The sequence below is a fragment of the Phyllostomus discolor genome, chromosome 8 (genome assembly GCF_004126475.2).
Source record: "Phyllostomus discolor isolate MPI-MPIP mPhyDis1 chromosome 8, mPhyDis1.pri.v3, whole genome shotgun sequence".
NCBI classification, from domain to species: domain Eukaryota; kingdom Metazoa; phylum Chordata; class Mammalia; order Chiroptera; family Phyllostomidae; genus Phyllostomus; species Phyllostomus discolor.
In genome coordinates, this window is record NC_040910.2 from 69639748 (window position 1) to 69664880 (window position 25133).

General features: G+C 50.5%; 1 protein-coding gene and 1 pseudogene across 1 annotated transcript in view; one reads left to right on the forward strand and one right to left on the reverse strand.

Annotated features, from left to right (window-relative positions):
- LOC114515278 overlaps positions 1 to 7515 on the reverse strand; it is a 31881-nt pseudogene extending 24366 nt beyond the window's left edge.
- STX8 (syntaxin 8) overlaps positions 1 to 24885 on the forward strand; it is a 242609-nt gene extending 217724 nt beyond the window's left edge. The window contains exon 8 of the mRNA XM_028534387.2: positions 24711 to 24885. Coding sequence (XP_028390188.1) covers positions 24711 to 24778 — 68 coding nt within the window. The 3' untranslated portion in view covers positions 24779 to 24885. The remainder of the gene's footprint in view (positions 1 to 24710) is intronic.
- Positions 24886 to 25133: the final 248 nt, after the last annotated feature.

Here is a 25133-nt window from a genome sequence, read left to right on the forward strand (position 1 = left end):
TCAGGTTACAGTTTTCATCGGGATTTTTGGAATAGACAATAATAATTTTGTGATTGATTAATAAAATAATTCCAGAAAATACACAGAAGGACAATTTAATCCCCGTAGACAGAAGTTGTTGGAAACATTTAGCTGCTCAAGAAAATCGTTTTCAATTTTAAAAGATGCATGCAGTTTAAGCTTATGAAACGAAGAGTGCCATTCCATCCTTTGCAAAAGCTCTACATTCCAGGTTGGCGTAGTGTGTCCTTTTCTTGAGTTTATACTTTACCCCATGAAATGAACGCTCTGAGAATTCTATTTCAAACACAGAAGGTTGAATATTTATAGAAAGGAAAAACCTGCTTCATTTAAGAAACATAATTTCTAATTCTCCATAACTGTTTGTCGGAGTGAAAGACACTGTTTGATGGTGAAGGCTCAGAAGTTGCTCTGGGCCGTCGTGTGAGCTCTGTAAAACGGATTCTCTCAGATGCTCATCACCTGGGGTCACAGTCAGTTGGGGTCTGTCGTTGTGAACCCCCATTTTTCCTGTTGAGGACACCTGTCTTGAAGTCCTGCACTCTCTTGCCCCCGGTGCCTGACCTAGGTTCCACACAAGCATCGAACGCCCTTGCTTCAGCCTGTGCAGGTGTCTTAGATACCCATCTGTGAGGTGACAGGGACACACAGTTGTGTTTGGTGAAGAGGAAAATGTATCCCCATAAAGCTACCTGCTCATTTCACATATTCTAATTTGTAAGTTGAGCTCTTCCTTGGATGTTTGCCTTTCCTTCAATGGGGTGTGCTGCCACAGGTGAGTGGAGAATCTCAGGTCTGCTCTTGGCCAAATAGGTTTCCAGCAGGGTGTCCAGTGGAGAAGACAGCTAACTTTCCTTTGGCTGACCTCCCTTTACACTATGATAAAGAGCTTAGTCTAAGGATAGGGTGATGTAGGTCATTGTAAGAAAACAGACACCTGGAGGCACTAACACTTTGTTAACAAAAAACATGGCTTTCGTCCCTGGCTGGTGTGGCTCAGTGGACTGAGTGCTGGCATATGAACCGAAAGATTGCTGGTTCGATTCCCAGTCAGGGCACATGCTTGGGTTGCGGGCCTGGTCCCCATTTAGGGACAAGTGAGATGCAACCAATCAATGTATCTCTCACATGTTGGTGTGTCTCTCCCTCTCTTTCTCCCTCCCTACCCCTCTCTCTAAAAATAAATAAATAAAATCTTTTAAAAAAGAGCATGGCTTCCAGTGACATGCCTTTCTGTTGAAAACTTTCTTACCATACTTTAAAACAACATAATCATTGAAGGAATGTAATGAATGAAGGAATGCATCCTAGGATGTTAAAGAGGAGGGATTGTGGTAAGAAAATATCTTCAAGTATCAACCAAAAGATTATCCAATGTTCAAAAACATACAGTGACTGTCTGGGAGTCTTGGGGTAGAGGGGAGAGAATGAAGTGGGGGCACCACACTTAGCCTCTGACAGGAGTGTGGGGAGGAGACCCCAAAGCGGGCCTTGCTGGACAGGCCTCGGCCAGCCGTTGATGCTGGGCCTCCACCTGAGCCCTTTCACCACGTATGGAATCACTCCAAGAGCCCGTATCTACTTCACAGTTCAGAGTAGGTGTCCGTCTGCTCCCCAGCCCCCACCAGAACAGGAAGTTTTCCTCAGTGGCTTGCTAGCCCAACAGAGTCATTCTGTATAACCCCAGTGGAAGAAAAGCAAATACCGTGCTGTCAAACCTTGCTCCAAATAATACCCAGGATGTCCACAACTGGACTCGTGATCTTCTCCAGCCCTGTTCTTCCTTCTCTGTTTTCCATTTCGATGAGCAAGACCACCAACTACTCAGTTTCTCACGCCAAGTTCTCAGGAGTTGCTCCCAGCACTTCCCTCTCACTCAGGCCCCACGTCCGAGCTGATGCCTCTGCTCAAGTCTCCCCCTTTGTGTCTGTGGAAGTCCTGCGCTCTGTCCTTCTCGCCTTCACATGCCTCTCATCTTCAGGATTGCTCCTGTTGTTTCCTAACTTGTCTCCCTGTGCCCGGTTCTGCTCCTTCCTGGCCCATTCTCCACACTGGAGCCAGGGTGAGCTTTGGAAAATGTGGATCGGCGTTATCAACCCTTCCCCTCCACCACACTTCTTCCCACTCGGTAAAGCCTTGCAGAGGCTCCCCATTGCCCAGATTCCTCCCAACAACCCTTGGGCCTTCTGTGGCCCACTCTCCTCCTGTCTCCTGCCCACACACAACTCTGCCGCAGACACCACGGGACCATTGTTCCGTGCCTCCGCCTTCACTCTCAGAGCCCTACTCTCCGTACCTGAAAACAGGCAGTAGTCCTAGGTGCCTCCCAGTAATTTGGCGGGTTCCTGAAACATCCTGTTATATTTCTGAAACTCAATTAAATGTTTATATTAATTTGGAGGGAACTGACACACACAGTACTGAATCTTCCTGTCCAGATATATGGTGTCTTTCTTTATTCAAATTTTCCTTTATAACCCTCAATAAAGTTATAGGATTTTCAAAACATCAGTCCTATCCATTTTTATTAATTCCTTTGTTCTCTGCCCATTAGTTTAGTTATGAATAAACTTTTAAGTTATATTTTCTCATTGATTATGGTTGATTCATGAGAAAGAGGCTGGGATTTACAAATGTTTTTATTAACTAGCCTCTTTAGCTCAGATTGGTTTTCTGTTGAATGTTTTGTTATTTTCAGGTTAGGCGTTCTCAGAATCTGCAAGTAATAATTTTGCCTTCCTTAGTTCCTGAAGGGAAATCAAGGAATAGATGGGGTTAGGCTTTCAATTCACATTTAAGGAGAGAGCGGACTCAGCAGCTGAAGGGAGGCCCACGGGCACTGGGTGGTGCGGCAGACAGCAAGACGTCCTTGTAGTTTAGTCTGGGACAGGGCGCCTGGCTGTGGAAGCAGAGAAGATGGTTTGGAAGTTGCATTGTTGGTATCCTTGGGCCCTTTTGTACTTACATACAGTCCTAACGTTATTGCACACGTCTGACTATGCCTGTTGCTCCTAGTCAGATCTGGTGCACATTCCAGGCCTGAAACTGAAGAGCTCTGAAACCTTGGATAAATTGCTCAGCTTTTCTGAGCTTGGGGTTCTGTCCCTGTCATCATCACCGTGAGAGTAAAGTCAATGGCAGGATCATTATGGGGATTAGAGGCGATGCATGCAAAACAGTGAGCGCAGTGCTTGGCACACAGGAGCCCCTTCGTGAACGCTTGCTTTTGTTGCTGCTGCGGCCCTTGCCAGACAGTGTGGCAGAGTCAGAGACTGACCTTTCAGTCCCCTTCACCAACCCTTCCTCCTAGTGTCAGACGTCCCTACACTTGGCATTCCCTCCCTCCACCCTCCTCATCCTGACCCCCTCTTGCTACTGCTCCTCTTCTGTCCCTACTGTTCTGCCCCCCTGGGATCTTTCCTGTCTCAGCTCTTCTTTGGCCTTTCCATCTCTAACCATCACTGCCAAGCCAAGCAGAATCTGTCTCCTGAGCTTCAGCTTTATGCCACTCGCCCAACTGCTCATTTGCTGTCTCAGCTTGAATCCCTGTGCAGCGTAGCCAGAACCTCCTTGTTCACACCACTTCAGGGAGTGGCACCGTGGACCTGGTTATTCGAAGCTGAAATCTTGTTTCTTCCCCTTCTGTCATCACAGCCCCTTTTCTTATCCAGAAGTAAGCTCTGGTGATTCTGTCCTAAAATATATTTCAGATCCCTCCATCTCCACAGCCACCACCCCATGCCACCCACGCACCCCCTCTCGCCTAACCACTGTGATGGTTCTCTCAGGAGGGTTGTGTTGACTTGACTTGTCCCGAAGACTGTACCGTCCGGTTCAGTCTCTACACAGAGGCATAAATGTCTGTGTAACATAAATGAGATGGTGCTACTCTGTGCCTAAACCCATCATTGGCTTCCCTTGTACTTGAATAAAACCAATTCCTGACCGTGGCCCCCAAGGCCTTACAGAACTTAGTCCCTTGCTCTGTCACCAAATGCATGTTGAGTTCTCTCCCCTCATAGTCCAGGTCTGGCCACAGTGGCTCTCTTCCCTGTCTGTGCAAGCCCCAGGCACTCTGTGGTTATGACTCCTCCACCTGGAATGGTCCTTTCCCAGCTGCTGTTGGTGACAGAACCCTTAACTTTCAGGTCCCAGCTCATTCCCTCCTCAGACAGCCCTACCTGGCCACTCTCTTAAGTAGCTCCTAGAGCACCTTGTTTGTTCCCTGAACATTTACCAGTCTGGGTATTTGTCTCCCCCGTTGGCACACAAATTCTTTGGGACTAGGCGTTCCCTCCACCTTGGCCACTGTTGTGCTCCCAGTGTCTAACGTGGTAGCTAATCCAGAATACTTGATAGATGGAGAATGACTAGCTTTCTCCTCACCACTCAGCCTAAACTCCAACATGAACCTTTGAAGTCTTGCCTTCACTAACCTTCACCAGCTCTCATTTCCAACTGCTTCTTCGCTTGTAGCTCCACCCGTAACCTGTGCTCCAGGAAGCTTCAGGTTTTTATTTGAGATACAGTGGTGGGGACATTCTCCAGAATGACAAGGAAGTTAACCAGAAAAAAGTTGCCTCTTACCTTAAGTTGTGAAGACTTCCATCCTGATTATACCTCCAGACACTGTAGAATCTGGATTTGAAATGGGGTGGATATTGTTCATGCCATAAATATCTCACTAATGGCCTAAAAAGGCTAACTTCAAAAGTGAGAGAAAGCCTTCCAGACATCTTACTGATGACTCAAAATGTGATCCTTTACTCAAATTCTGCCCTTTGTTTAAAGTACATATATCTGTAGCAGGAGATACATATTTACCAAACTTCATTCTCTGGGAGATCTTTTGGTTGGGTGGGGGTAGAGAGAACCAAATCACTCCCATTGTCCAGCAAAGGTGGGTTTATTACAAGGACACACGGTATCATTGCTAGGAAGCAGGGGAAACCTGGCAGGCCTGCGTTGCTCCTTATTTCCTAGTTCACCTCCAGAGAAAACCTGTTTACTCAGTGCAGCTTCATGAGCTGGGCTGAAACAGGCAGAGGCAGCCGGCCAGCCTGTGGACTGGCTGACTGCTCTGTATGCCCAAGTCACCGTGGCTTGGTGTGGGATTCTGGGCTGTAAACCACAGCTACCTTGGCTCACCCCTCAACCAGAGCCCTGGTCAAAACAGATCCCATTTGAAAGGGCTTTGGGCACAGTGTAAAACATGCCTGGTTAAACCTTAAGAAAAGTGAATGTTTGTTGAGCACCTACTGTGTCACAGATACTATTCCCAGCACATTATAGATCCTACTTATTATTACCCCATTTTATGGGCGAGACCCAGACAGGTGGAGTAGCTTGCTGCAGATCACACAGATGGAAGTGGGGTAGCCAGGATTAGAACCAAAGCTTTGTGGCTCTAAAGCCGTGGCCTTAACCTTTCCTTACATGTCAATGACACTGTATGAGTAAAGACAGGAAGGTAGCATCTGTGAGTGGGTCAAGTTGGAAAAGGTGGAATGACCAGGGAGAGGGCACCAAAGGAAGAAGCAGAGAGAGCATGGTGGTGTCCCTGCGTGAGGTGGGCCAAGTCTCTGTAAGAGGAATGGGGAGCTCTTCTCCAGGGGGAGAAGAGCTCAGCTTAGGAGCTGAGAGCTAAGAAAGGAAGTCCCCGTGGGTGCCGGGAGTGAGAGTGGGAACCCAGTGAGGAGGAAGCCCGGAGGGCTGGGTGAGCCCCTCAGTGCTGAGGTCTGGAGGAAGGAGTGGGTCTGTGTCATCAGATGTAAATGAAGCAGGAGCTGTAAAGCTGTAAACACACCATTAACTGTGATAGTCACGCCACAAGGAGTTTGTGGCTCCTGTGACACAGGGACATGGTAAAGAAGTTGTAGTATTTCAGAAGGCTTGTTAAACAAATGTGGACGTCATCAGTAGATTTGGTTCTACCCGTGTTGTGGGCACTGGTGGAAGTGATGAACAAAGCAAAGCTGGTACCAGTACCTTATAGAACAATGGTTGGAGCAACCCAGTGAGTGGGAGACAAAATCTGTCCTATACAAAGAGTAAATCAGGTTGAAATGCAAAATGGGAGAGTGGTGAAGCTAGACTCGTTGGCAACCTTGACAATTTTAGTAAGAAAAGTCACTTTCTCACCTGACTGTCTTGGAGAAAAGTCTCATGACTGACTCGTCTCGGTCCTTTCCCAGCACCAGCGTGAGGCTGCAGCGATAAAAAGGGGGTTGTGACGCGGTTACTCCCATCTGGTATTCAGTGCCACTCAACAAGAATGGAAAAGCTGCAGCCCTCATATCCAGGAAACTGTCAGAAGAGACCACTTACGAGCAGACTGCCAAGCACGGCAGACTATACACGAGCAGAGCCGCGAAGTTGAGGCCCAGCCACGTAAACACACGCCTGCTCCGTGGCAAGACCGATCAGCTTGGGTTTCCAGGGCCAGGTTCGGAATGAGTGGGGAAGTCGCCAAGGCAGGAAGGCCTCAGGCCAATTATGCAATTAGCCAATAGCCTATGCTGGCCTCCACGTTTGTTTAGATAAATTTTGAAATCATCAGCGAGCTCTTGAGCCAGATTCTCTCTTTGTGAGGAGAAAATCAGACTATATAAACCTGCATAGCGCCACACAGTATGGGTGTGGGTCAAGTTCCGCTTCCCGCCCCCGGGGCAGAAGTGGAATCTTCTGTGGAGAGACCTCTGGCTGTGTGTGGCCTGGCGTGGTCCTCCCTGGGTAGGGTGGGGGTTGGGGAGGGGAGGGTCGCCGCTAGCGGAGCTGGGGCCTCGTGTCCAGGAGCCGTCCTCACTCTGCCTGCCTGGGCCCTGGTGCTGGCCCCCTTTGAAGGCTCCCCACCCACATTTGGGCCTGTTGAGGGGGTGCTGATTAGCAAGGACCGGGGCTCTGGCAGAGGAGGAGGGCTCTTAGCCTCTTCCTTCCCAAGGAGATGACCTTTCAGGACCAGAAAGGAGAACTGGGCTCCAGTTGCTTTCATTCGGCACTCAGAGTGCTTCCCACGTATCTCGTTTCTCCTCCCGACACCCCTGAGAGGTAAGTTTGTTTGAGATTTCCACACAGTTATGATTATGCCTGTAGATTGGAGTTCCTGGCTCTGTCATTCTAAACCTTGAGCCTCATCCCCATCTCTCTTTCCCTAACATAACTAAACCCTTTGGGGAATGAAATGTCTCAGGCTTTAGCCCAGCCAAAGGGTGATTTTTTTTTCCCTTCCTCTGTTGTTGTTGTTAAGTTTGATTTATTGCTTAGCATTCTAGCCAGGCTCGATGGATGTTCAGAATATTATAAATAATGTGGATTGAAAAGATTGTGCTGAAATGTTTATTGCATTCTTAGAAAGAGAACAAGGAATGGCGTGGAGAGCATGGCCGTGGTGCGGGAGGGCGTGAGGAGGGAGAGACGGCAAGTCTTGCTCCTAGGATGTTGTGGGGAGTCCATAAAAGACAGTGCTCAGGGTGGAAAAACTTACATTGCAGCCATGCTATCAGGAATGCAGAAGTGTTCCAGGGGGTGTAAAGAGTGTACTTCAAGAATGTCGGGACCATACGGAACTAATCACTGGACATTCCCTCTCCCGTTTCCTCACCCCCAGTGCTGAGGTAGGCTGCTTTAGAATGAGCTCTCTGGCATGCTCTGGGCGGCGGGCAGTGCAGCTAGCTGTACATGAGTGACAAAGCACCCCCTCTCCACTTATTTTGCACCCAGTACTTTAGCATCCCAAATCTTCATTCTTCAGGTGCACTAGCAATATGAATGTTATCCAAGACCAGGCCCCTGATGTGGGGACGTAATGTCACACTGGCCCACTGGCATCCAGCAATTGCATTTGAAACAAGTCACACCAGCTCCTTCCTGCCATGTAGTTCTCACCTCTGGTTCTTCTTGGGCCTTTTCTTGGGCTTCTGTGGCCAGGAAGAGGGTCAGAGTTCCTCAGCAGTGAAATGCATCTGGCTCAGCCTGATGCTAAATGGAAAAGTCTGGCAGTCCAGTGCAGATGATCCACGGAGTCTCTTTTTATGTAAGTGAGAGCAGTCTTCTGGCCACTTCAGCGGCTGCTCTGGTCCTGTAGGCCTCCTCACAACAGAACTATCTCCGCCCAGAGGACATGAGGCCACACTGCTCTTGGAGTGGGGCTGCGGGTGAACTGTGACAATAAATGAGTTCGTGTGAGACACACCGGCTGCTGCTCTTCCTCGTGCGGCTATGTCTCCAGCAAGGACAGTCATTTGGTGCCTCTTTTGCCCCCAGGATAGTGGCCCTACTAGCTGGGGACCCTGACTCATTGTCTTCGTAGTGCCCAGAGAAGGCCACAGCTCTTTGTATCAGCTAACAGATGACATTTGATTACATGGTGCAGAGAACATCTAGTGAACTTTCAATCTTCTCTGCTAACCCAGTGTCAAACTTTCATGTCAGGAGAAGTACATGGAGGGCTTGTTAACCCCCAGCTTTCTGGGCCCCTCCCTAGAACCCCCAGTTTCCTGGGTCCCACCCCAGGGTCTCAGGCTCAGTAGGTGTTGAAGTTCCATTTCTAACCAGCTCTCGGGTGATGCTGATGCACCTGAGGCCATGCTGAGAGTAGCACTGCTCTATACATAATGTTTCTAGCAGCAGGTGATTCTGGTAATAACCTTCTCAGGAACATCTGCAAACAGAGGGTGATTAAAAAGTCACAGGGAATGAGTGAAATCTGAACTGGAACTTTTGGATTCGATACAAAAAGGATCTACTTGGCTGAGAATTGTAAGTCTGAATCATCTGCATCAGAAAGAGACCCATGAACATCTGGTAAAACCCCAGCATTGCACTAACATGTAACTTCATTTATTTCAAAGATGCATTTAGAATATATTGTCCTAGAATTTTAAATTCAAATTACTAACCACTAATGGGTAATATGTTATTTTGAGTTTGGCAATACCAACTGTCCTTACATGTATCTTTTTGTATTTCTTTAGAACCAATGTTCCTTAATAACCCATTTCATTGATAGTTTATACTCTTGCATGTATTCATTCATTTTTCAACACATATTTATTGAGCACTTACTATGTGCCAAGCACTGTTCTAGCTGCCAGAACATTCCCATATTAACTACCACCAAGTAAAAATGTCATTTGAAATCCATACTAGTGACTCTTAATATCCAAGTAATATTTGAGTCTAAACAATCTAAATAAGTGAGTCCAATCAACCGAAACACAAAAACATGTTGAATGTGTATTAAATGATGTCTCTGCTGGTCACCTGTGTATCCCTTCCTGGGACACAGACATGGAAACACGTGGTCTGTCCTCTCGGAGAACTCAAGGACTTAAATGATGCACCCAGTCAGTTGTTACTTTACCCAAGGAGTGTGTTTATTTTTGTGGGTTCACTGTTTAGGAGAGCCTAGCAAAAGTGATCCTGAGGTGGCCTTGGGCTGGAGAGCCGTGCGTCAGTGGGGAGAGAGCGTGAGAGAGCTGAGGCCTAAAGCGGACCTCATGCTGGGTGTGCAGACGCCGGCACAGGGCTCTGGGGCTGGCGACAGTCCCTGTCAGGTGCAGAGCAGCGGGGACGGTGGCGTGTGAGAATGAGAGGCCACAGCGGGGGAAACTGGGCCACTTCATGGGGATGTGTCATCATCCAGCTTTTCTTTTTTCCTTTGAAATGACTTCTGAAATATCGACAGACCATGTAAGTCAACAAATATTTCCAAGCCAAGTCTAATGTTTTAAATGGTCTGTTCTACTTTTTTCAGAAGAGTGGATAAGAAGAAGGTGGTGACATCATTTTAATATTATCTTCAAACACCTTTATTATGTGCACTAACAACACACATCTGAAGGGCAGATATTTTGTGGTTTTTGCCTGGTACGTGATAAGCAAACACCTGATAATGGCTGGAACAGGCCATTATGTGACCCACGGCACTCAGCTGTGGTCCTCAATGCGCCTTTCTGTGACTGTACTTTTATGGTCTGCTCAAGTGCCTTACACACTGACCACTTCTGAGGAGGGGAGCGGGGACTTCTACCTAGGCTGCCTTATCCTTAAAAAACAGTGTAAGCCACATTTCTTGTAAGAGGATTCCAGTCCGTGTCCCTCAGCTGCCGCTGCTCCCCAGTCTGAGCTCTGCTGCAGGAATCCTCGGGCCTCACGTACCTCCACACATCCTTCTTGCCAGCAGAACTCTGGCTCCACAGTTTTTAGGCCAGTCGTATTCTGGAGTGTGTAGCCAGGGATCCTGTCCATTTTCCCCAGAGGGTCCATTGGTGACATCACCAAAGCTGCATGATGTCAGAGGGTTTTGGAGGTTCACTTGGGCACCTCTGCCACGTGCTGCTACACGGAGTGTTGGCACCACACTCAGTGGCACTGGGCAGATTGGTGGCTCTCAGATGACATGCTTCCACAGGAGAGTGTCTGGGGGTGGTGGCGAAAGCGTTTGAGCATAGCACTGAGTGGAGATGTCACCGGTGCAACACTCCTCATGCTAAAGTGCAGTGTCCTTCCCTTTAGTGTAGCGTCCCCTGTAGTGTCGCCGTGCATTTGGTGTTGGAGCTCCGCAGCCCCTGTGTCCCTGTGGTGCCTGCATATTTCCTAGATCCAACTGCAAGCCTGGTGCTACTTTTGGTAGGAGGCCCTTTTTCCATGACCCAGCACAGAGCAACTTCCAAGTCTCTTTTTTGTTCTCACTCTACCAGCCCTGGGCTGCCCATGGGGCTCACAACTCTGATGCCTGTCATCCTGCCACTGGCGAAAAATTAGCAGCGGAGCAGTGAGCCTGGTAGTTTCCACACCATCCCTGCCCCCAAGCCCCTCCCTACAGCAGTGTCACTGAATTAGCATCCCAGGGCCTGCGGAGGAGGCAGACTGCGGGGCACTCTGAGGGGAAGATGCCCCTCCCTCTGACAGAGCAAACATGAATCACCATGCTCTCACTTTAGGTATTTGTATACATTTAGGCATATAGGTTGTTAGAAGAATTTACACAAGCATAAATTTCAAAATCTTTTTTAATGATGGAGTCTTTGGAGAGTGAGGCAGAGATTTCAAGCAGAGTGTGGCAGCCTGTGTGGTCGCACTGGCACTGGTGGCTCCTGAGGGTGGGAAGCTGGCCGGCTCCTCCCCAGAGGCCCCTCCCTTCCTCCCACACTCCCACAGTTGGCACGGTGCAGTGGAGAAGGTGCAGATGGCTGAGGTGCTCTCCAAGAGGGGGCAGACCACAGTGGCTTCTGCTCATTCATGACTGTGAACGCCCCGTCTGTACAAGAACAGTTTCCAGTCGGTAGTAAGAGCAGCTAACATCAACTGAAAACACGCCATGCACCAGACCGTCGGCATGGCACTAAACTGTTACCTCCTTTCTTCTCCATGACCACTCTGGGAGCTGAGAGTTAGCAGTATTCGCCTGGTTTTAGGCTCAGGGGATTGGATCCCTTACCCAGATGACTGCGCTGTGATTTCAGTGCAAGCCCTCTGGCTCCTCGGCCCAGGTTGCAGCCCTAGTTGTTATGCTATCCACACAGCCTCCCAAAGGGAGAAAGCTCGTGTTCATGCTCACACATGGGTTCTCATCCTCTGTCACTCGCTGCACCCTTGGGAACCCATACAATGGTGGGGGAAGTTGGTGGGGCAGAGAGCTTCCAGTCACTTAACAGTGACCACTTGAAAGCAGGTGTGACCCTTTGAACACAGTGGAGCTAATTTTTCTGCACCAATGGTGAGGATAGGCCTCACAGCCAAACTGGGCGGTCATGACATGTTCTGGTTATTTGCGAAAAGGCTCGGCTCTTAAGTGAAAGGACCACGTCTGGCTGCTCTCTCCGGCCCTTATTTTTCTTTTCTCCCACAGCTCTTAACAATCATCTTTCTTTTGCCCTCCCCACTGTGGCCCTTGGTCATATATAATCCATGTCACCTTGGAGGCCAAAGGAATGCTGAGATGAGGTGGGGGCAGATGTGGCCTCCAGGATGACAGAGTGGCTCTCCACCCACAGTACCAGGAGGAGTGCTCGCAGTTCCCACTTGAACTGAAATGCATTTACCCGGATGCCTGCAAACTTCGGGTGACATCTTGTGCCTGTTATCCCTCCTTCCTTCCCCCACAACCTGGCTCCCGCTGGACTTCAGCGACCAGCTGGTGGCCAGCACGTGGTGATGCTCAGCCAGAGCTGTTATAAAGTGAAACAGCCCCAGTGCCGGCGGCAGCCAACAGCTTAAGGCACATACTTTTTGCCGGGTGTTGGAACGGCTGCAGTGTGCCACTTCTTCACATGACACCAGCGGTCCCACAGCCTGGGCAGGTACAGAGTTCACTGACCGGGGTACCCACCCCTGCCCTGGGAGGGCCAGGCACTCATTGACAAGTTCCCCCTCTCCAGCCCTCCTTTTCTACACTCCATAATAAGTCCCTTTCTGTTTCCAGTTGTCATTACATCACCCTTCATTCCAACCAACTCTCGTAATGTGTTATTTCTGAGCTTACATATTATTAACATTCAGGGATGGCAGTTTCCTGGTGCCACGCAGGAAGGCACCCTAATCTTACCCACGCTGTGTTTCCAAATCCCACTGTGGGGCGGCCCGTCTCTGGAAAGTGTTAGCGTTCCTGCCTCCCGTATGTCCCCGGAGCCCCGGGGGAAGGGGATGCATGCCTGTGAGTGACCACCTAGCATTCTTGTAGGGAGGGAGATAAGCTGTATTTTTCTTTTGAGCACTTACGACCTTCTAGCCCATTACTTGATTTACTTATCTTGGTTTCTGTCTGTCTTCACCTGCCACACCCCTCAACACACATGCATGCACACACACACGCTCACATACACGCACAGCAACCCAGTGAGGGTGAGGGCAGGGATTCCTGTCTGTTTTGTCCATTGCTGTGTCCCTAGCACCTAGCACGGTGCCAGGAACCCTGTATGGGCTCAGTCAATATTTGTCGCATAAATCAAAAGCCAACAGGGGTGCAAAACCAGGGGAGTATCAATGTTGTGTTTGCTTTCCTAACTCCATCAGGAGTGGGGGCTTTCTCTTCCATTTGTTGATTAAGCATTTACCGAGCAACTCAATGTGTGAATGTGTATAATGTATACAAAGGGCCCAGCACCCCTAACGGTGGCAGGTGTGGCTCTTACAAGAGCAGTGTGGTGGCAGGAGCACTGTGCATTCACCTGGGACCGTGGGCTCCACACAGTGTGCCCTGGGGGAAGAGGGGTCCCCAAGGGGGGAGGTCTCGTCAGCTTTGTTTACAAAGGGGAACTCTCCTGCCCTGACCTTTGCTCCAAACACTGTTCGCCCCAGAGCGCGAGCCACCTCCAGCTCCCTTTGACTCTTCTGGGCATTCACAGCCGTAACCAAACGGTGCCTGTAACATCACAGGCTGCGTGGCTTTGAAAGAGAAGAGCTCGGGGTCTGAGCAGGCCTCTTCGTGGTGAGAGATGTTTCAGCTGGGACCTTGGCCCGTTCACAGCTGGGTGCCGGGTGCAGCACCAGGCCGTACACTCAGAGAAGCAATGCCTTTGAATGCTGAAAAGTGTTAAATCAGTAAAGTGAGACTGTTCTCATGTTGCTCATGTTTTGCAAATAATGAGAGACAAAAAGTTACTTGTGTGGACAGTGTCTTTACTGAAAGGTCTTGGTTACAAGTAAGAGGAAATGACTTGGGCACATTTAGGTTGAAGAACATGTAATTTATTTGAATGGTGTTGGGTCCCTTGCCAGAATCTAAGGGATAATTGGGCCAACCACGTCTCAGGACAAGTCGGAACAAAGGCATGTCCTGCGACCTTCTGGCCTGAGTTTGTGGACCACCCCTCTGGACTGTCACACCCACTGTGACTGAGCCCCAACACTGCTTGTCCAAAGGCCAGAATTCCTGGAGGGGAGAGCACGGTCGGCCTCACTTGGACTTCAGCACGGGCCCCTCAGTGTGTGCGGGAGGTAGAGTCAAGTGGAACAGACATGGCCACTCCCCCCCCCCCCACACACACACAATCATATGCTTCTCTGAGGTTTGGAATTCAGAGACTCAGTTCAGACCTACCACCCAGTAGCCTTTTGCATCTTGGTCAAATGACTTGCTTCAAAAAAAAATGAGATGGATAAGCATTTGGCACATTGGAAAGGATTCTCTCGATCAACGCTGCCCCTCTCCGCCCTGCCTTGCAATACCTGAGTTAGAACTTCGGCGGCAGCGCCTTCCTGCCGCCCTGCCTGGCACCTCTAATTGATGCCAGGTGATGTTTCCCGGTCTGAACGGCACAGATGAAGGGGCCGAAATGGTGAATCCGCAGCCTGACTGGAGCCGTCCAGGAATCTTTTGACACTTAGTCAAGAGGGAATTGTCAAAACAAGATATCCACAGCAGAGTTCCTGACTGTCTTTTCAGAGACACTTGAATTCCTGCCAGACTCCAGACAGAGCTGCGTTCCCGGGAGTAACGCGCAGCACACCAAGGGGATATTTCTTAGCAAATATTGATAGCTTCAGAGAATTGACATTAAATTATTGACTTGACAACTCATCATCAGCTGCTTTTGATTGTTGATATGAAGGATTATCTACTTGCAATTGAATTCTGCTGTTGAATTGTGGTGATGGCCGGGCTGCACTTATTTCGGGGAGAGGAAATGAGTAACACTTTCAGAACAGGGATGGGGCCTAGAAACTCGTCAGCACTCTCCATGCGGGGAGCAACAATAACGGCTGAGCTTTTGCAGACTCCCTCTGCGGAAGGTACCATCTGCAGAGCTCTTCGGATTTGTTTTGGGGAGATGGGTGGGTTGACTTTTCTGCCTCTGCTGTGAGACAGGAGCCCTTCAATGAGCTGGCGTGTGCCTTGGCACCCACTGGACACGAGCCGCAGTGGGCACTTGGTATGTGTTTGTTGAGTGCGGTTTCGGCGTGGGTCAACCAAACTCTCAGGCAGATCGTACCCAGCACGGCGACCTTGGTCAGCTGCCCACTGGGACAGCTTGACTAACAAGTCTGACCCCTTCCTTGTGACCTGACTCTCCCTGGGCTGGTGAGACGAGCTCTCACGTGGCGGCCCTGCAGACCAAGGGTTCGCCTCACCACCCTTGTGGCTGTGACCCAGCCACCTGCTGCCTGGACCTGGGAACCGCCATCCAGCTCCTCTGCCAGTCCTGTGCAGTCTTAATCCCTTTTAATTTCCTGTTTCTAGGCAAGCCCTTTCTTTTGTCTTCCCCACCCCCACTCCTCTCAGGTCACCTTTCCTGATTCCTGCTTCCTGCTGAGAATGTTTCACGCTCTCTGGCCCCCAGATGTCTCTATCTACACTGTTCTCTTGTTGATTCTTTGCAAGTTTTTCCATTTACACAGAGCACTACCTCCTGTCCGCATTGACACGGGGCCCAGCTCAGGGACAGGGAAGTGACTTCCCCCAGATGGGGCCTGGGCCCTCAGCCGACCACGGGGCTGAGTTGCCAGCGTGAGGGAGGTGCTGCTGCCCTCCCTGTGTCACCTTAGCCTCCACACACGCAGGGCACCTGGGTTGCCACTCCAGAGAGTCACCTCAGAGAAGACCATGGTTTCTACCTTCAGGAAGCCTGTACTTTTCAGAACAGAGCCAGTGTGTAGCCAGTGCTGGCCACTCACCAGGCCCAGGCCCTTGGCCGTTATGCCACATAACCCTCCTGCAGTCTTGGGAGATGTGTGTTCCCCGCTGAGCCCTGGGAAGCGGGGCGCAGGGGTGCTGCGGAGCTTGCTCGCTAAGGCACGGGGCCAGGCTGGAGCTCCCGCTCCTGCCTCTTCCCCCTCGGCTGTTGCTGGTCTGTGATCTCAGTGAAAGACACAGACACAAACACATCCGGTTGGTGTGACATAAACCCGATGAAAATTTAGAGAGTGTTTAATTCCAGTTTTCTTTGTTTTCAGTCAGAACCAGAACACAGGCAGATTCTGGCCCAATTCTTCGCCTTCTGGTGCATTTTTTTCTTTGCGGAGTCACACTGTCACTTCTGTGGTTACACTCTCACTTCAGTGTCACCATGGGCTTCCCCTGCATCCGCAGGACTCCCAGTGGCCCCTTCCGTCCCGAGGCCGGGCTGCCTGGGTTGCTCCCAGCTCCGCAACACTCCCTCCCCAGAGAATGCTGCCATTGACCCAAAGCCACCGGCCGCCAGCCTCCTGCCTCCATGGGGCTCTCTCAAGGGTTGAGTGGCACGACTGACCTTGGAGCCCCCATTTTCTCACCTAAAGACTGGGGGCAGGTGTCCACCCTGCCGGCCATTGTCTCATGGCGAGAACAGTGAGGGATCTAAGCACGGTCAGCGCCACCATGCGCACGCGCACCGTTTGCCAGAACAGCAGCTCCTCTCTGTTTCCACTTCTGTTGCTGTTCTGCGTGTGTTGTCACTGTCGTTACGATCTGTGCCGTCCGAGCAGAGGGGCCCAGCCCCCGGCACCGCGGCACCTCAGCTCTCTCCACCCGTTGTCCCACACGGTTGAGCAGGTCGCAAGGCGGGGCACAGCCTCGGGCTCCCTGCAGATCTTCCCGGTCCCCCCTGGGTTTGCTTTAACCTCTCCTCCCGCCTGTGACCCTGGGCCTGTCCTCGACATGTGCCCCTGCCCTGACCTTTCCTCCCTCAAAGGCCTTCACAGGCGGTTTTTCACAGCTTCTCTCACCTGGCGTCCACTTGGCTGTGCTCTGCCCCCCGCCCCCCGACTGCAGCCAGCGTCTCGCCCAGCGCAGCTGCCCTTCCGGTGGCTAACAGCCGAAACGGATGCTGCCAGACATTCCACCCTGAACTCGCAACCTTTCCTGGACTCCCGTCCTCACCGCGGGGCTCTCTGTTCCCACACCAGGTGCCACCCAGGTGTTCCTCTGTTTTTGCTCCTCTTCCTTCTCTTTTGGAATGAATGACATTTTATTTCTGTTGTAAAACCGGAGGCCAGCTCTCTCACAGGCCATCAGTGGAGCATCTGCCATATGCAAGGCCCCACTCCTGGGCAGTGGGCTATACGAGCAGGAATGATTATTGTCACCATAGCTCCCGTTTATGGAATGCTGGTTATGTTCTGCAAGTTTCATGTACTTCCTCTTACTGGACCCTCACAACAAGCCTGCGGCATCAGTACTTTCAGGCTTATTTTCCAGATGGCAGAATTCAGAGTTAACGAACTTCCCCAGCGTCTCATAGTTAGACAGTGACAGGTCTCGCTGACTCCCAAAACCGCCCCCTTCCACCACATCTGACCAACACAAGCCCTGTGCTCAGAGAGCCCAACTGAGGAAAGTAGTGATAAATAGCGTAAGCACGTGCAGACGGAGGATAGCCCTTGGAGAACAGGAGCCTGGCTGGCTGTCGATGCTTCTTCCTTCAGGGGCTGAGCGGTGTTGGGGGTGAGGGCAGATTGGCATCTGAGCCAAGTCCCACCCCTTGGCCCTGGGGGAGGCTGGGGAAGGGAAGAGGGTGGAAGGTCGCTGGGGAACGGGGGGCAGCTGGCTGGAGCTGGGGAGGAGGGCTGACCCAGGAACAGAGGAGGGAAAGCCTGGAGGGAGTGGTGAGGGCCAGGTAAGGACACAGCATTTTAATGAAAGCACCTTGGAGCGGTGATGTGAAATATATTCAGTGGGGGCACCAGATGCCCGTCCCCCGCACCGGAGTCTGAACAAACCCAGACCCCGTGGCCGTTTCCCCAGCACAGCCGAGCTTGGAGGCGGCGGGAGGACGGAGGCGAGTGCCCGGGCCCTGTGGCCAACGGGAGAGGCGGGCAGCTCCGGAACGGGCGGGTCTGGGACGAGGGGTGATCTCGGGGGTAACTGCAATTCAATCTGAGAATCAAAATGTAAATATGTTCACCTTCTCTGCCGGCGTCTACTCTTTTCTTAGCTTATTTGCCCAGTAATGGGATTAAAGGGAACATTTACATGAACTTTTGAAAACAAATATTCCAGTTTTGTCTTCTCTCCCGCTTATTCCCACCCTGACTGCGAAACATCTGTTTGATCAGTGAGAATGAACCGGTTAATACATAAGCAAATGTCACCTATTGATGGGCCCAGTCGAGAAAGAGAGCTCCAGGGTCCTTTCATAAATGCACTCCTCGGGTCTGCAGAGGCGACGAGCTACGGGAGAGTTGTTTGCTGGCTGTGACTTTCCCAATGTGAGGAGCCAGCCAGACAACAAGAGAATATATATTTTGTTTCAGAACAACCAACAACAGGTAGCCAGTACGGCTTTCCTCGTGATAAAAATATAGATAAAGAGAGTTCCAGATAAACTTGCCCACCACATCCCCTATCTCCCACCCCTTTGCCCCTCCCCCCACCACCACCCTTGTCTCCTGCATTTGCTACAGCCAGAGGGGAGAAGGGGCGGGCAGAGCTCTGCCCTCACCCTCAGGACAAGCCAGGTCCACCTCCTCCCGCTCCTCACCGCTGAGTGCTGAGCCGTCCCCTGTGCTCAGCTGCCGCAGAGGTGCTGGCAGCTCTGTCGTTTGCAAGTTTCCAGTGTTTCACTGGAAAAAATATGGACCATTAATCCAGATGAACAATCTTCAGAAAACACAACACTGTTCCTGAGAGACTGTGTTTCATATCCTTTCCCAGTTTGAAAAGAGGTTTGTTTTCTCACATCTTTTTCGAATTGCTGTGAGCTGGACTTGTAAATATTGCAAGTGGTTGAGTAATACTCATCTGGTGAAGTGACCAAAGGAAATGGGCATGTTTTTCCACTCCTCTGACTCTGGCAGCCCGAGCCCACCCTGCCAGGGGCCCGCAGTGCCCGAGCGCTGAGCCGAGGAAGCGCGGAGGGAACCTCCCCGAGGGCCGGGGCCTCACCAGGTGTTTCAGTGCTGGGCTTGAGGGCAAAGAGCAGTCGTTGTTGAAGAAGTTGGCAGGTTCCCAGAAGTTCACTGTCTTTCCTCGTTCTAAAATGTCCAATTTTTCCTTAGCTAGGGGATGGATGACTAGACTCCCTGAGGTTTAAGGGCTGCTCTGAAGCAAGAGAGAGAAGTTCTCTCTTTCACATGTGACTGAACACCCTTCACAGTCTTCTCATGCCCCCCCAGGGTGACCCCCGCGCCCCCTCGCTGGAGCCACGCCCACACCTGCAGCGGTGGGAACTCGTCCCTGCCTCTGACTCGAAGGATAATAGTCAACCCTCTGACCTAGGTGGTGGTGGTGTGTCGTCTTCAGTGGTGCCTCTCTTTCAATGGCACATACCACAGTGATCATTAATGAAATGTATCCGGGAGTTGCTCATACTGCACGGGGGGCAGGGAGCAGGTGAGGTGGTGTCGACCAGATTGGCCATGACTCGGTCTTTGTTAAAGCTGACTGATGAGTTCATCACAGCTCATTATCCTCTTCTGTCCATTTTTATATTTGTTTAAATTTTTTCAACATAAAAAGTTGAAGGAAGGGAAGAATGGGGTGGAGGGAAAAGAAGAAGAAACTCCTTATACCGGTGTTGCAGCCCACAGAAGTCTGGGCCTCCCTCCCTGATAAACTCACGCTGTAGGGAACAAGGTCCCCCCCACAACCACTGCACAGACCCCCTTTGCCCCCCCGCCCCTGCCCGTACCATGCAGAAAAAGGGGAAGATCATGGCCTAGAGTTCAGTCCCACCTGGATTTCCATTCCAGGTCTTCCTCCCACCAGCTGTAGGGCCTTCAGTAGGAGAGCCTTCCAGAACCTTAGCTCCCTCATCCGTAAAGCCCACGTGAGTCATTTGCTGCCGAGAATTCAGTGAGGCAGTCAGTGCAGGGCCTGGCGGGTGTGGGTGCTCCCTCTGTGACAGGGAGGCATCCCCGGCTCTCAGAAGACCCTTGGTTACTCCTGGAACGTCCTGTTGAGCCTCCGTTCAGGAAAGGTGTCAGAGCAGTGGTCACATTCCAAAAAAGCCACACTTCTCAAAGCCAAAGGATTGTAGTGATAAGGTATGTAAACACCTGTTCTTTGTCCTAAAGAATCCAAAAGACTGCAACTGGCTTTTGCTTATCACTGTCACTTGCCATCTAAAAATGACTTCCTTCGTTGACCCTCAGTGCACACAAGTTTACTTAAACCTATTGAAAATCTCCTGCCCAAAGGACCCCTGTTTGTTCTGAAAGGGCCTAAAATGTAGAAGTCTTACTTGCCATCGCTCTCCAGGTCCCCCTTTTCATCCTGGGTCAAGAACCCACTTCATCACATTTTATCAAGTGACACTATCTCTGCTGTCAGTCGCTGAAGTGCATCTTCATTTTTCACAGGCATTGTGTGCCCTGTCACACCTTCACTGGGACACACTTTGTGTGATTCACAGTTTCTGCGATGGAGTAAGTAGGAGCTTAAAGAGAAATCCCTGTGTTAATAGTGCGGGAGCCCCGCCCTCCCGCTGCCCACTGCGAGCTGGGTGCTGCCTCATGGTCCCGTGAGCCCGGACCTCAGACCTCTCTCTCTGTCCTCCTGCTGACTCGGGAGTGTTTGTAGATCAGTCCTGACCATTTTTTGAATTGTCTCTTTCTTGGCCTCCTTGACACATTTTCTCAGCCTCTCCCTCACTACTGACTATTGCTTCTGTGTCTTTCTTATTGGCCCTTCTCGTGCCTTCTGGGTGTCCCGTACATGCATTCGCTCGTGCGGAGGAGAATGTGCCGTGCCCCGTCTGTGCGCTGGGCCCTGTGCCCACTTCGGGGCTGTGGTGGTGGACTAGACAGGCACAGTCCCTGCCACGGATGCACCCGTGCCAGTGACAGAGACAGGCAGCCACTGAGGCCTAACTTAGGATTTGGGAAGGGTCACTACAGAGACAGAGTCAGCAAGAGCATGGTCCACTGGGGTCTAGACGGAGTCCCTTGAGAGATGGCACTGATGCTGCATGTGGGAGGAGGAAGAGGGATTCGCTGGGCCAAGGGTGGGCAGCACCCCCAGGTGGAAGGGTGGCGTCAAGAAAGGCCAGGCGGCCAGAAGGAGTGCGGCGTGCTGGGGGAGCCAAAGGCCAGGACGGCCAGAGCATAGGCACACAGTGCGGGTTTGGGGTGCAAGGCTAGACTGCATAGTGCCTGGCAAGCCACCACGAAGAGTTTGGACTTCAGTTTAAGCCATTGGAGAGTTTTAAGCCAGGAAGTCGATAGACCTGATTTCCATTCCAGCTGAATTGTGGAGAATGGATTGGCTGACGTGAGGGGCAGGTCGGTCCCCTGCAGTGGCCCCCAGTGCCCTGAGGCCTCTTCATATTTTTAAAACTGGATGTGCGAATTCTTCTTCCCCACCAGTTGTTGTTCTTGGTCTCTTTGTTCTCATCACTTGTTCAGCTATTCTCATACTCACTCCAACTTGAAAACTCCAGGTCACTTGGATCAGCCTCCCCTTCGGCCGTCACAGCTGCCTCAGTCCAAATGCTTGCTGCACGAGTAGCTTCTCTTCCTCGAGTGTCCTCCCAGCTCTGATCCTGTCTGAGCTGGTGACAGCACTTCTTCCTGAAACGCCACTCATTATCTCTCCCCTTCCCTCAAACCCTCAGCCCCTCCCCCGTCTTCAGGCCAGCCTGGGCTCTGCAGGGCCACTGTTGCCCCTGACGCTCCACCACGGTCCATTCTCCTTCCCCCATCTCCATTATTGTTTTATGCTGTGCAGTATAAATCCTTCACCCTCGTCAGGAAGTAGTGGGATTCCTGCCCAGGTGGAGCTTTTGATCAACCTAAAGACATTTCTGGGGACAGAAATGAATGAAAAGATTTGTTCTGGTTCTGGCAAGAAGATGGACGGAGATAATATTCAAACACACACCACCCCCCTCACTACAAGCATTTTGAAATGCTAGATAAATTTTGACAACACCCCCTAAAATGTTAGTACATAGCTGAATTTACAAGGAAGAAAGGAACTCCCCAGATGAAATAAATGGAGAGGGAGCTGGAAACCAGCACCGAAGTGAATGAACCAGCGCAGCAGCTGGGTCATTGTCAGCCGTAGTGACACAGAGCAGGGTCGGCGTGCTTCTGTGAAGGCCAGGCAGTAAATGGACTAGGCTTTGCAGACCACAGACAGTATGACATCTTCTTTTTCTTTTGACAACCTTGTAAATATATACAAGCCATTCTTAGGTTATGTACAAACCATTCTTAGCTTATGGGTTGTACAACAGACCAAAAGCCAGACTTGGCCCATGGGCCACAGCTTATGCTCTGATACAGAGCCTTGGGTCTGCATCCACATGAAGACGGGGTGGCGGGGGGGGGGGGGGGGGGGGCGGGGGAGGGGTTCTTAGTTCCCCAAAGGGAGTATTCTGAAAAGATGGGGTAATCAGAGAAAGGGGGGTGTATTAGGAAAAATGCACCCCTTGTCACAGGGAGATGACAGGGGAACTTACCATATATTGTCACTCCTCAGTATCTGAAACCATGGATGCCCTGGCTTATGTGGGCTGGGTTTTAAGTTCACACTACCTGAACCGCAGTGAATCCTGGGGGTCTGTGACTGGAACTCAGGAAGTCTGCGAACCAGAGGAGAAGACTAATTACATTCTTATTTTCACCAACCTCTAACTGAGATTTAGCATTTTCTTCAATTAAGAAGGGAGTTAACAGACTGCAGTAGTGTTCGTAGATCTTAGGTCTTTGTCACCAATAGAAATCACAGATATTTTCACATCAAAATATAGTATATGTATTAGTATCTCAGAATTTAATATATATATATATATTTTTTTTTATTACTATGTTTCACCATAATTGGAAAATTTAAAACACACTTCTAAATAATTATTGGACCAAAGAAGGAATTGTCAAAATTTATTAAATACTTAGAATTTGGAATCTAACTATGATTTCATATCAAAATTGTAGGTTTAGAGAGGTAATATTTAGAAGAAAGATGGAAAATGAAGGAGTTAATTTTCAATTCAGGAAGTTAGAGGAAGAACAATAAAGTAAATCCAGAGAAAGTCTATGAATAGCAGGGTTCACTGACTGAATATGGATAGTAGGAATAAGGAAAATAAATGCAGAAAGTAATGAGACAGAAAATAAACGAGAGATGATCAACAAAGCCAAACTTGTTTTTGGAGAAGATTAATAAAAAAGGCGCACTTGCAGCAAGGCCAGCCAAGAGGAAGGAGCTGGGGAAGGCACACAGTCGCTCAGGGAGAAGCGAAGGGGGCGTGGACGGGGTGCGGTACGCGCATCGCGAGAAAATGGTGACCGGTTTTATGCCAATGCTTTAGAATGCTCAGGGAAAAAAATGGGCAATTTCCTAGAAAAATATAATTTAACAAAACTGACTCAACAAGAGGGAAAAACAGAATTCCCAGTGTGGGAAACTATCCAAGTGTAGAGTGAGTGTTGAAAAGACATTGAGCGGCCATTCAGTCATTCATTCAACAAATGTGCATTGGGTCTCCATGCCCAGGCACTGTCAGAGGAGCTGGGGCTGCAGCAGTAAGTGAAATAATCAAATCTCCATACTCTGTCGGTTCACTCTGTCAGTTCTGTCCAAAGAGTTTTGTATGATGATGGAAATGTTCTTTATTGTCTCTGTGCAGTGTGGGAGCCATTGGCCTCCAGAGGCTCTTACACACTTAGAATAGGGTTAGTGCAACTGAGACACGGAATTTTTCACTTTATTTCCATTTAATTAACTGAAATGTAAATAGCCAGATGTGACCGGTGGCTATCTAGCTAATAAGATCAATGATGTGTTAATGGCTTCCTATAAGAAGGTAAGCTGTTGAATTCTCAGGACCCTGACCTTTCCGGAAGCAGCACCTCAGTCTGAGGTGGGCAGTTCTGGTGGCCACACCACCACAGTCCTGTGGGTTTGACTCCTTGTCCCTTAGGAGAGCATTTTCACGGGCCTGGTCGTATCTGCTCCTCACTTCCCTCTCGGGGCCTTAGTAGCTCAGGGATCAGTAAGTTTATTGACTGTTTCCTTCGTGGTAGCCGAGCCCGTCTCCCCTGTCTGCCAGGATCCTGCTCGGCACTCATTACGTGCTGGACGAGTGTATTCTCCAGGACCTCCATCAGCCTCACGGGAACGGGCAATCCCAAGTCCAGAAGCACGAGCTGGGGAGGTGCGGGGGGCTGGCGGGCAGTGCCGAGCACCGGGAGCAGGCTGGCTGGGAGGGCCTGTGCTCTCCTTTGTCTTCCCCAGCCAAAAATGCTAGGAAATAAAACAAAAAAGTACTAACATAAAAATTTATATACGAAGAAAAAGTCCCTCTCTTGGATATTTTTACAGATGGATGACATAAGTATCTTGGCCTCAAGAAGTAAAGGCAAAGCCCTGTGGATAGTAGAGATCCTGGATTCTGGAATGAATATCTCTGTTAGCTCAAGTCTTCTGCTTTATCGGTGCTGCGTCAGCGCACATGGGAAATAGGCCAGGCTGCACACAGATGCTAGACCTGGGGGCTGAGTGCACACTCCCCTCCTCTCCCAAGTGCTGAGTGGGGGCCCCCTCAGACCCCCCAGGCCTGCTGTCAGGGGCTCCTGCACTTTGCTGGCACACTCACAAGGTGGTGGGTGCCGACTCACCAGCATCCCTGGAGCCCCTCCTTTCTGCACCCACCAGCTTGCCCTGGGGCTGCCGACACCCATCACACACTGAAGCACAAACCAAGGGCTCCGAGGGAACCGAGCTCCTGGAGGGCCGCATCCCCATCCTCTCTGAGGATGTGTAATGGATGTGTGGTGCTCGTCTGGTGGGAATCTCTCAAAGGTGCTCGTGTGCTTCTGTTTTCTAGGGATGATAATGGTGATTTTACTGCTGCTTGTGGCCATCGTGGTCGTCGGGGTCTGGCCTACCAAGTAGTGGCAGTAAAGGGACCACCAGCTGTGACACCTGCCGGTGATGGAGGAAAGCTCAGCACCCTTTTGATACATGAAAGCTGCTCTCAATAAATTCCCTCGAAGCGCTGAGCTCCTGGAGTGTGTTGTTTTAGCAAGGCGAACTGCGTGGCCGCTCTGGAGCCGACTGGAGTGTCAGGTGCAGTGTGGCCCTTTGGCTCCTACCTTGGTCATTTTGGTCCTAGCCCAAGGTTCTTCACATGGGTCACTGCCCATGGCTACCCGTGGATTCTACCCACCCTGAAGGTGAGCTGGCACAGGGGGGATGAGACAAACTAGTAGGCATCTTGTAACCTTGACTATGTGGTCTGCTAAAGAAG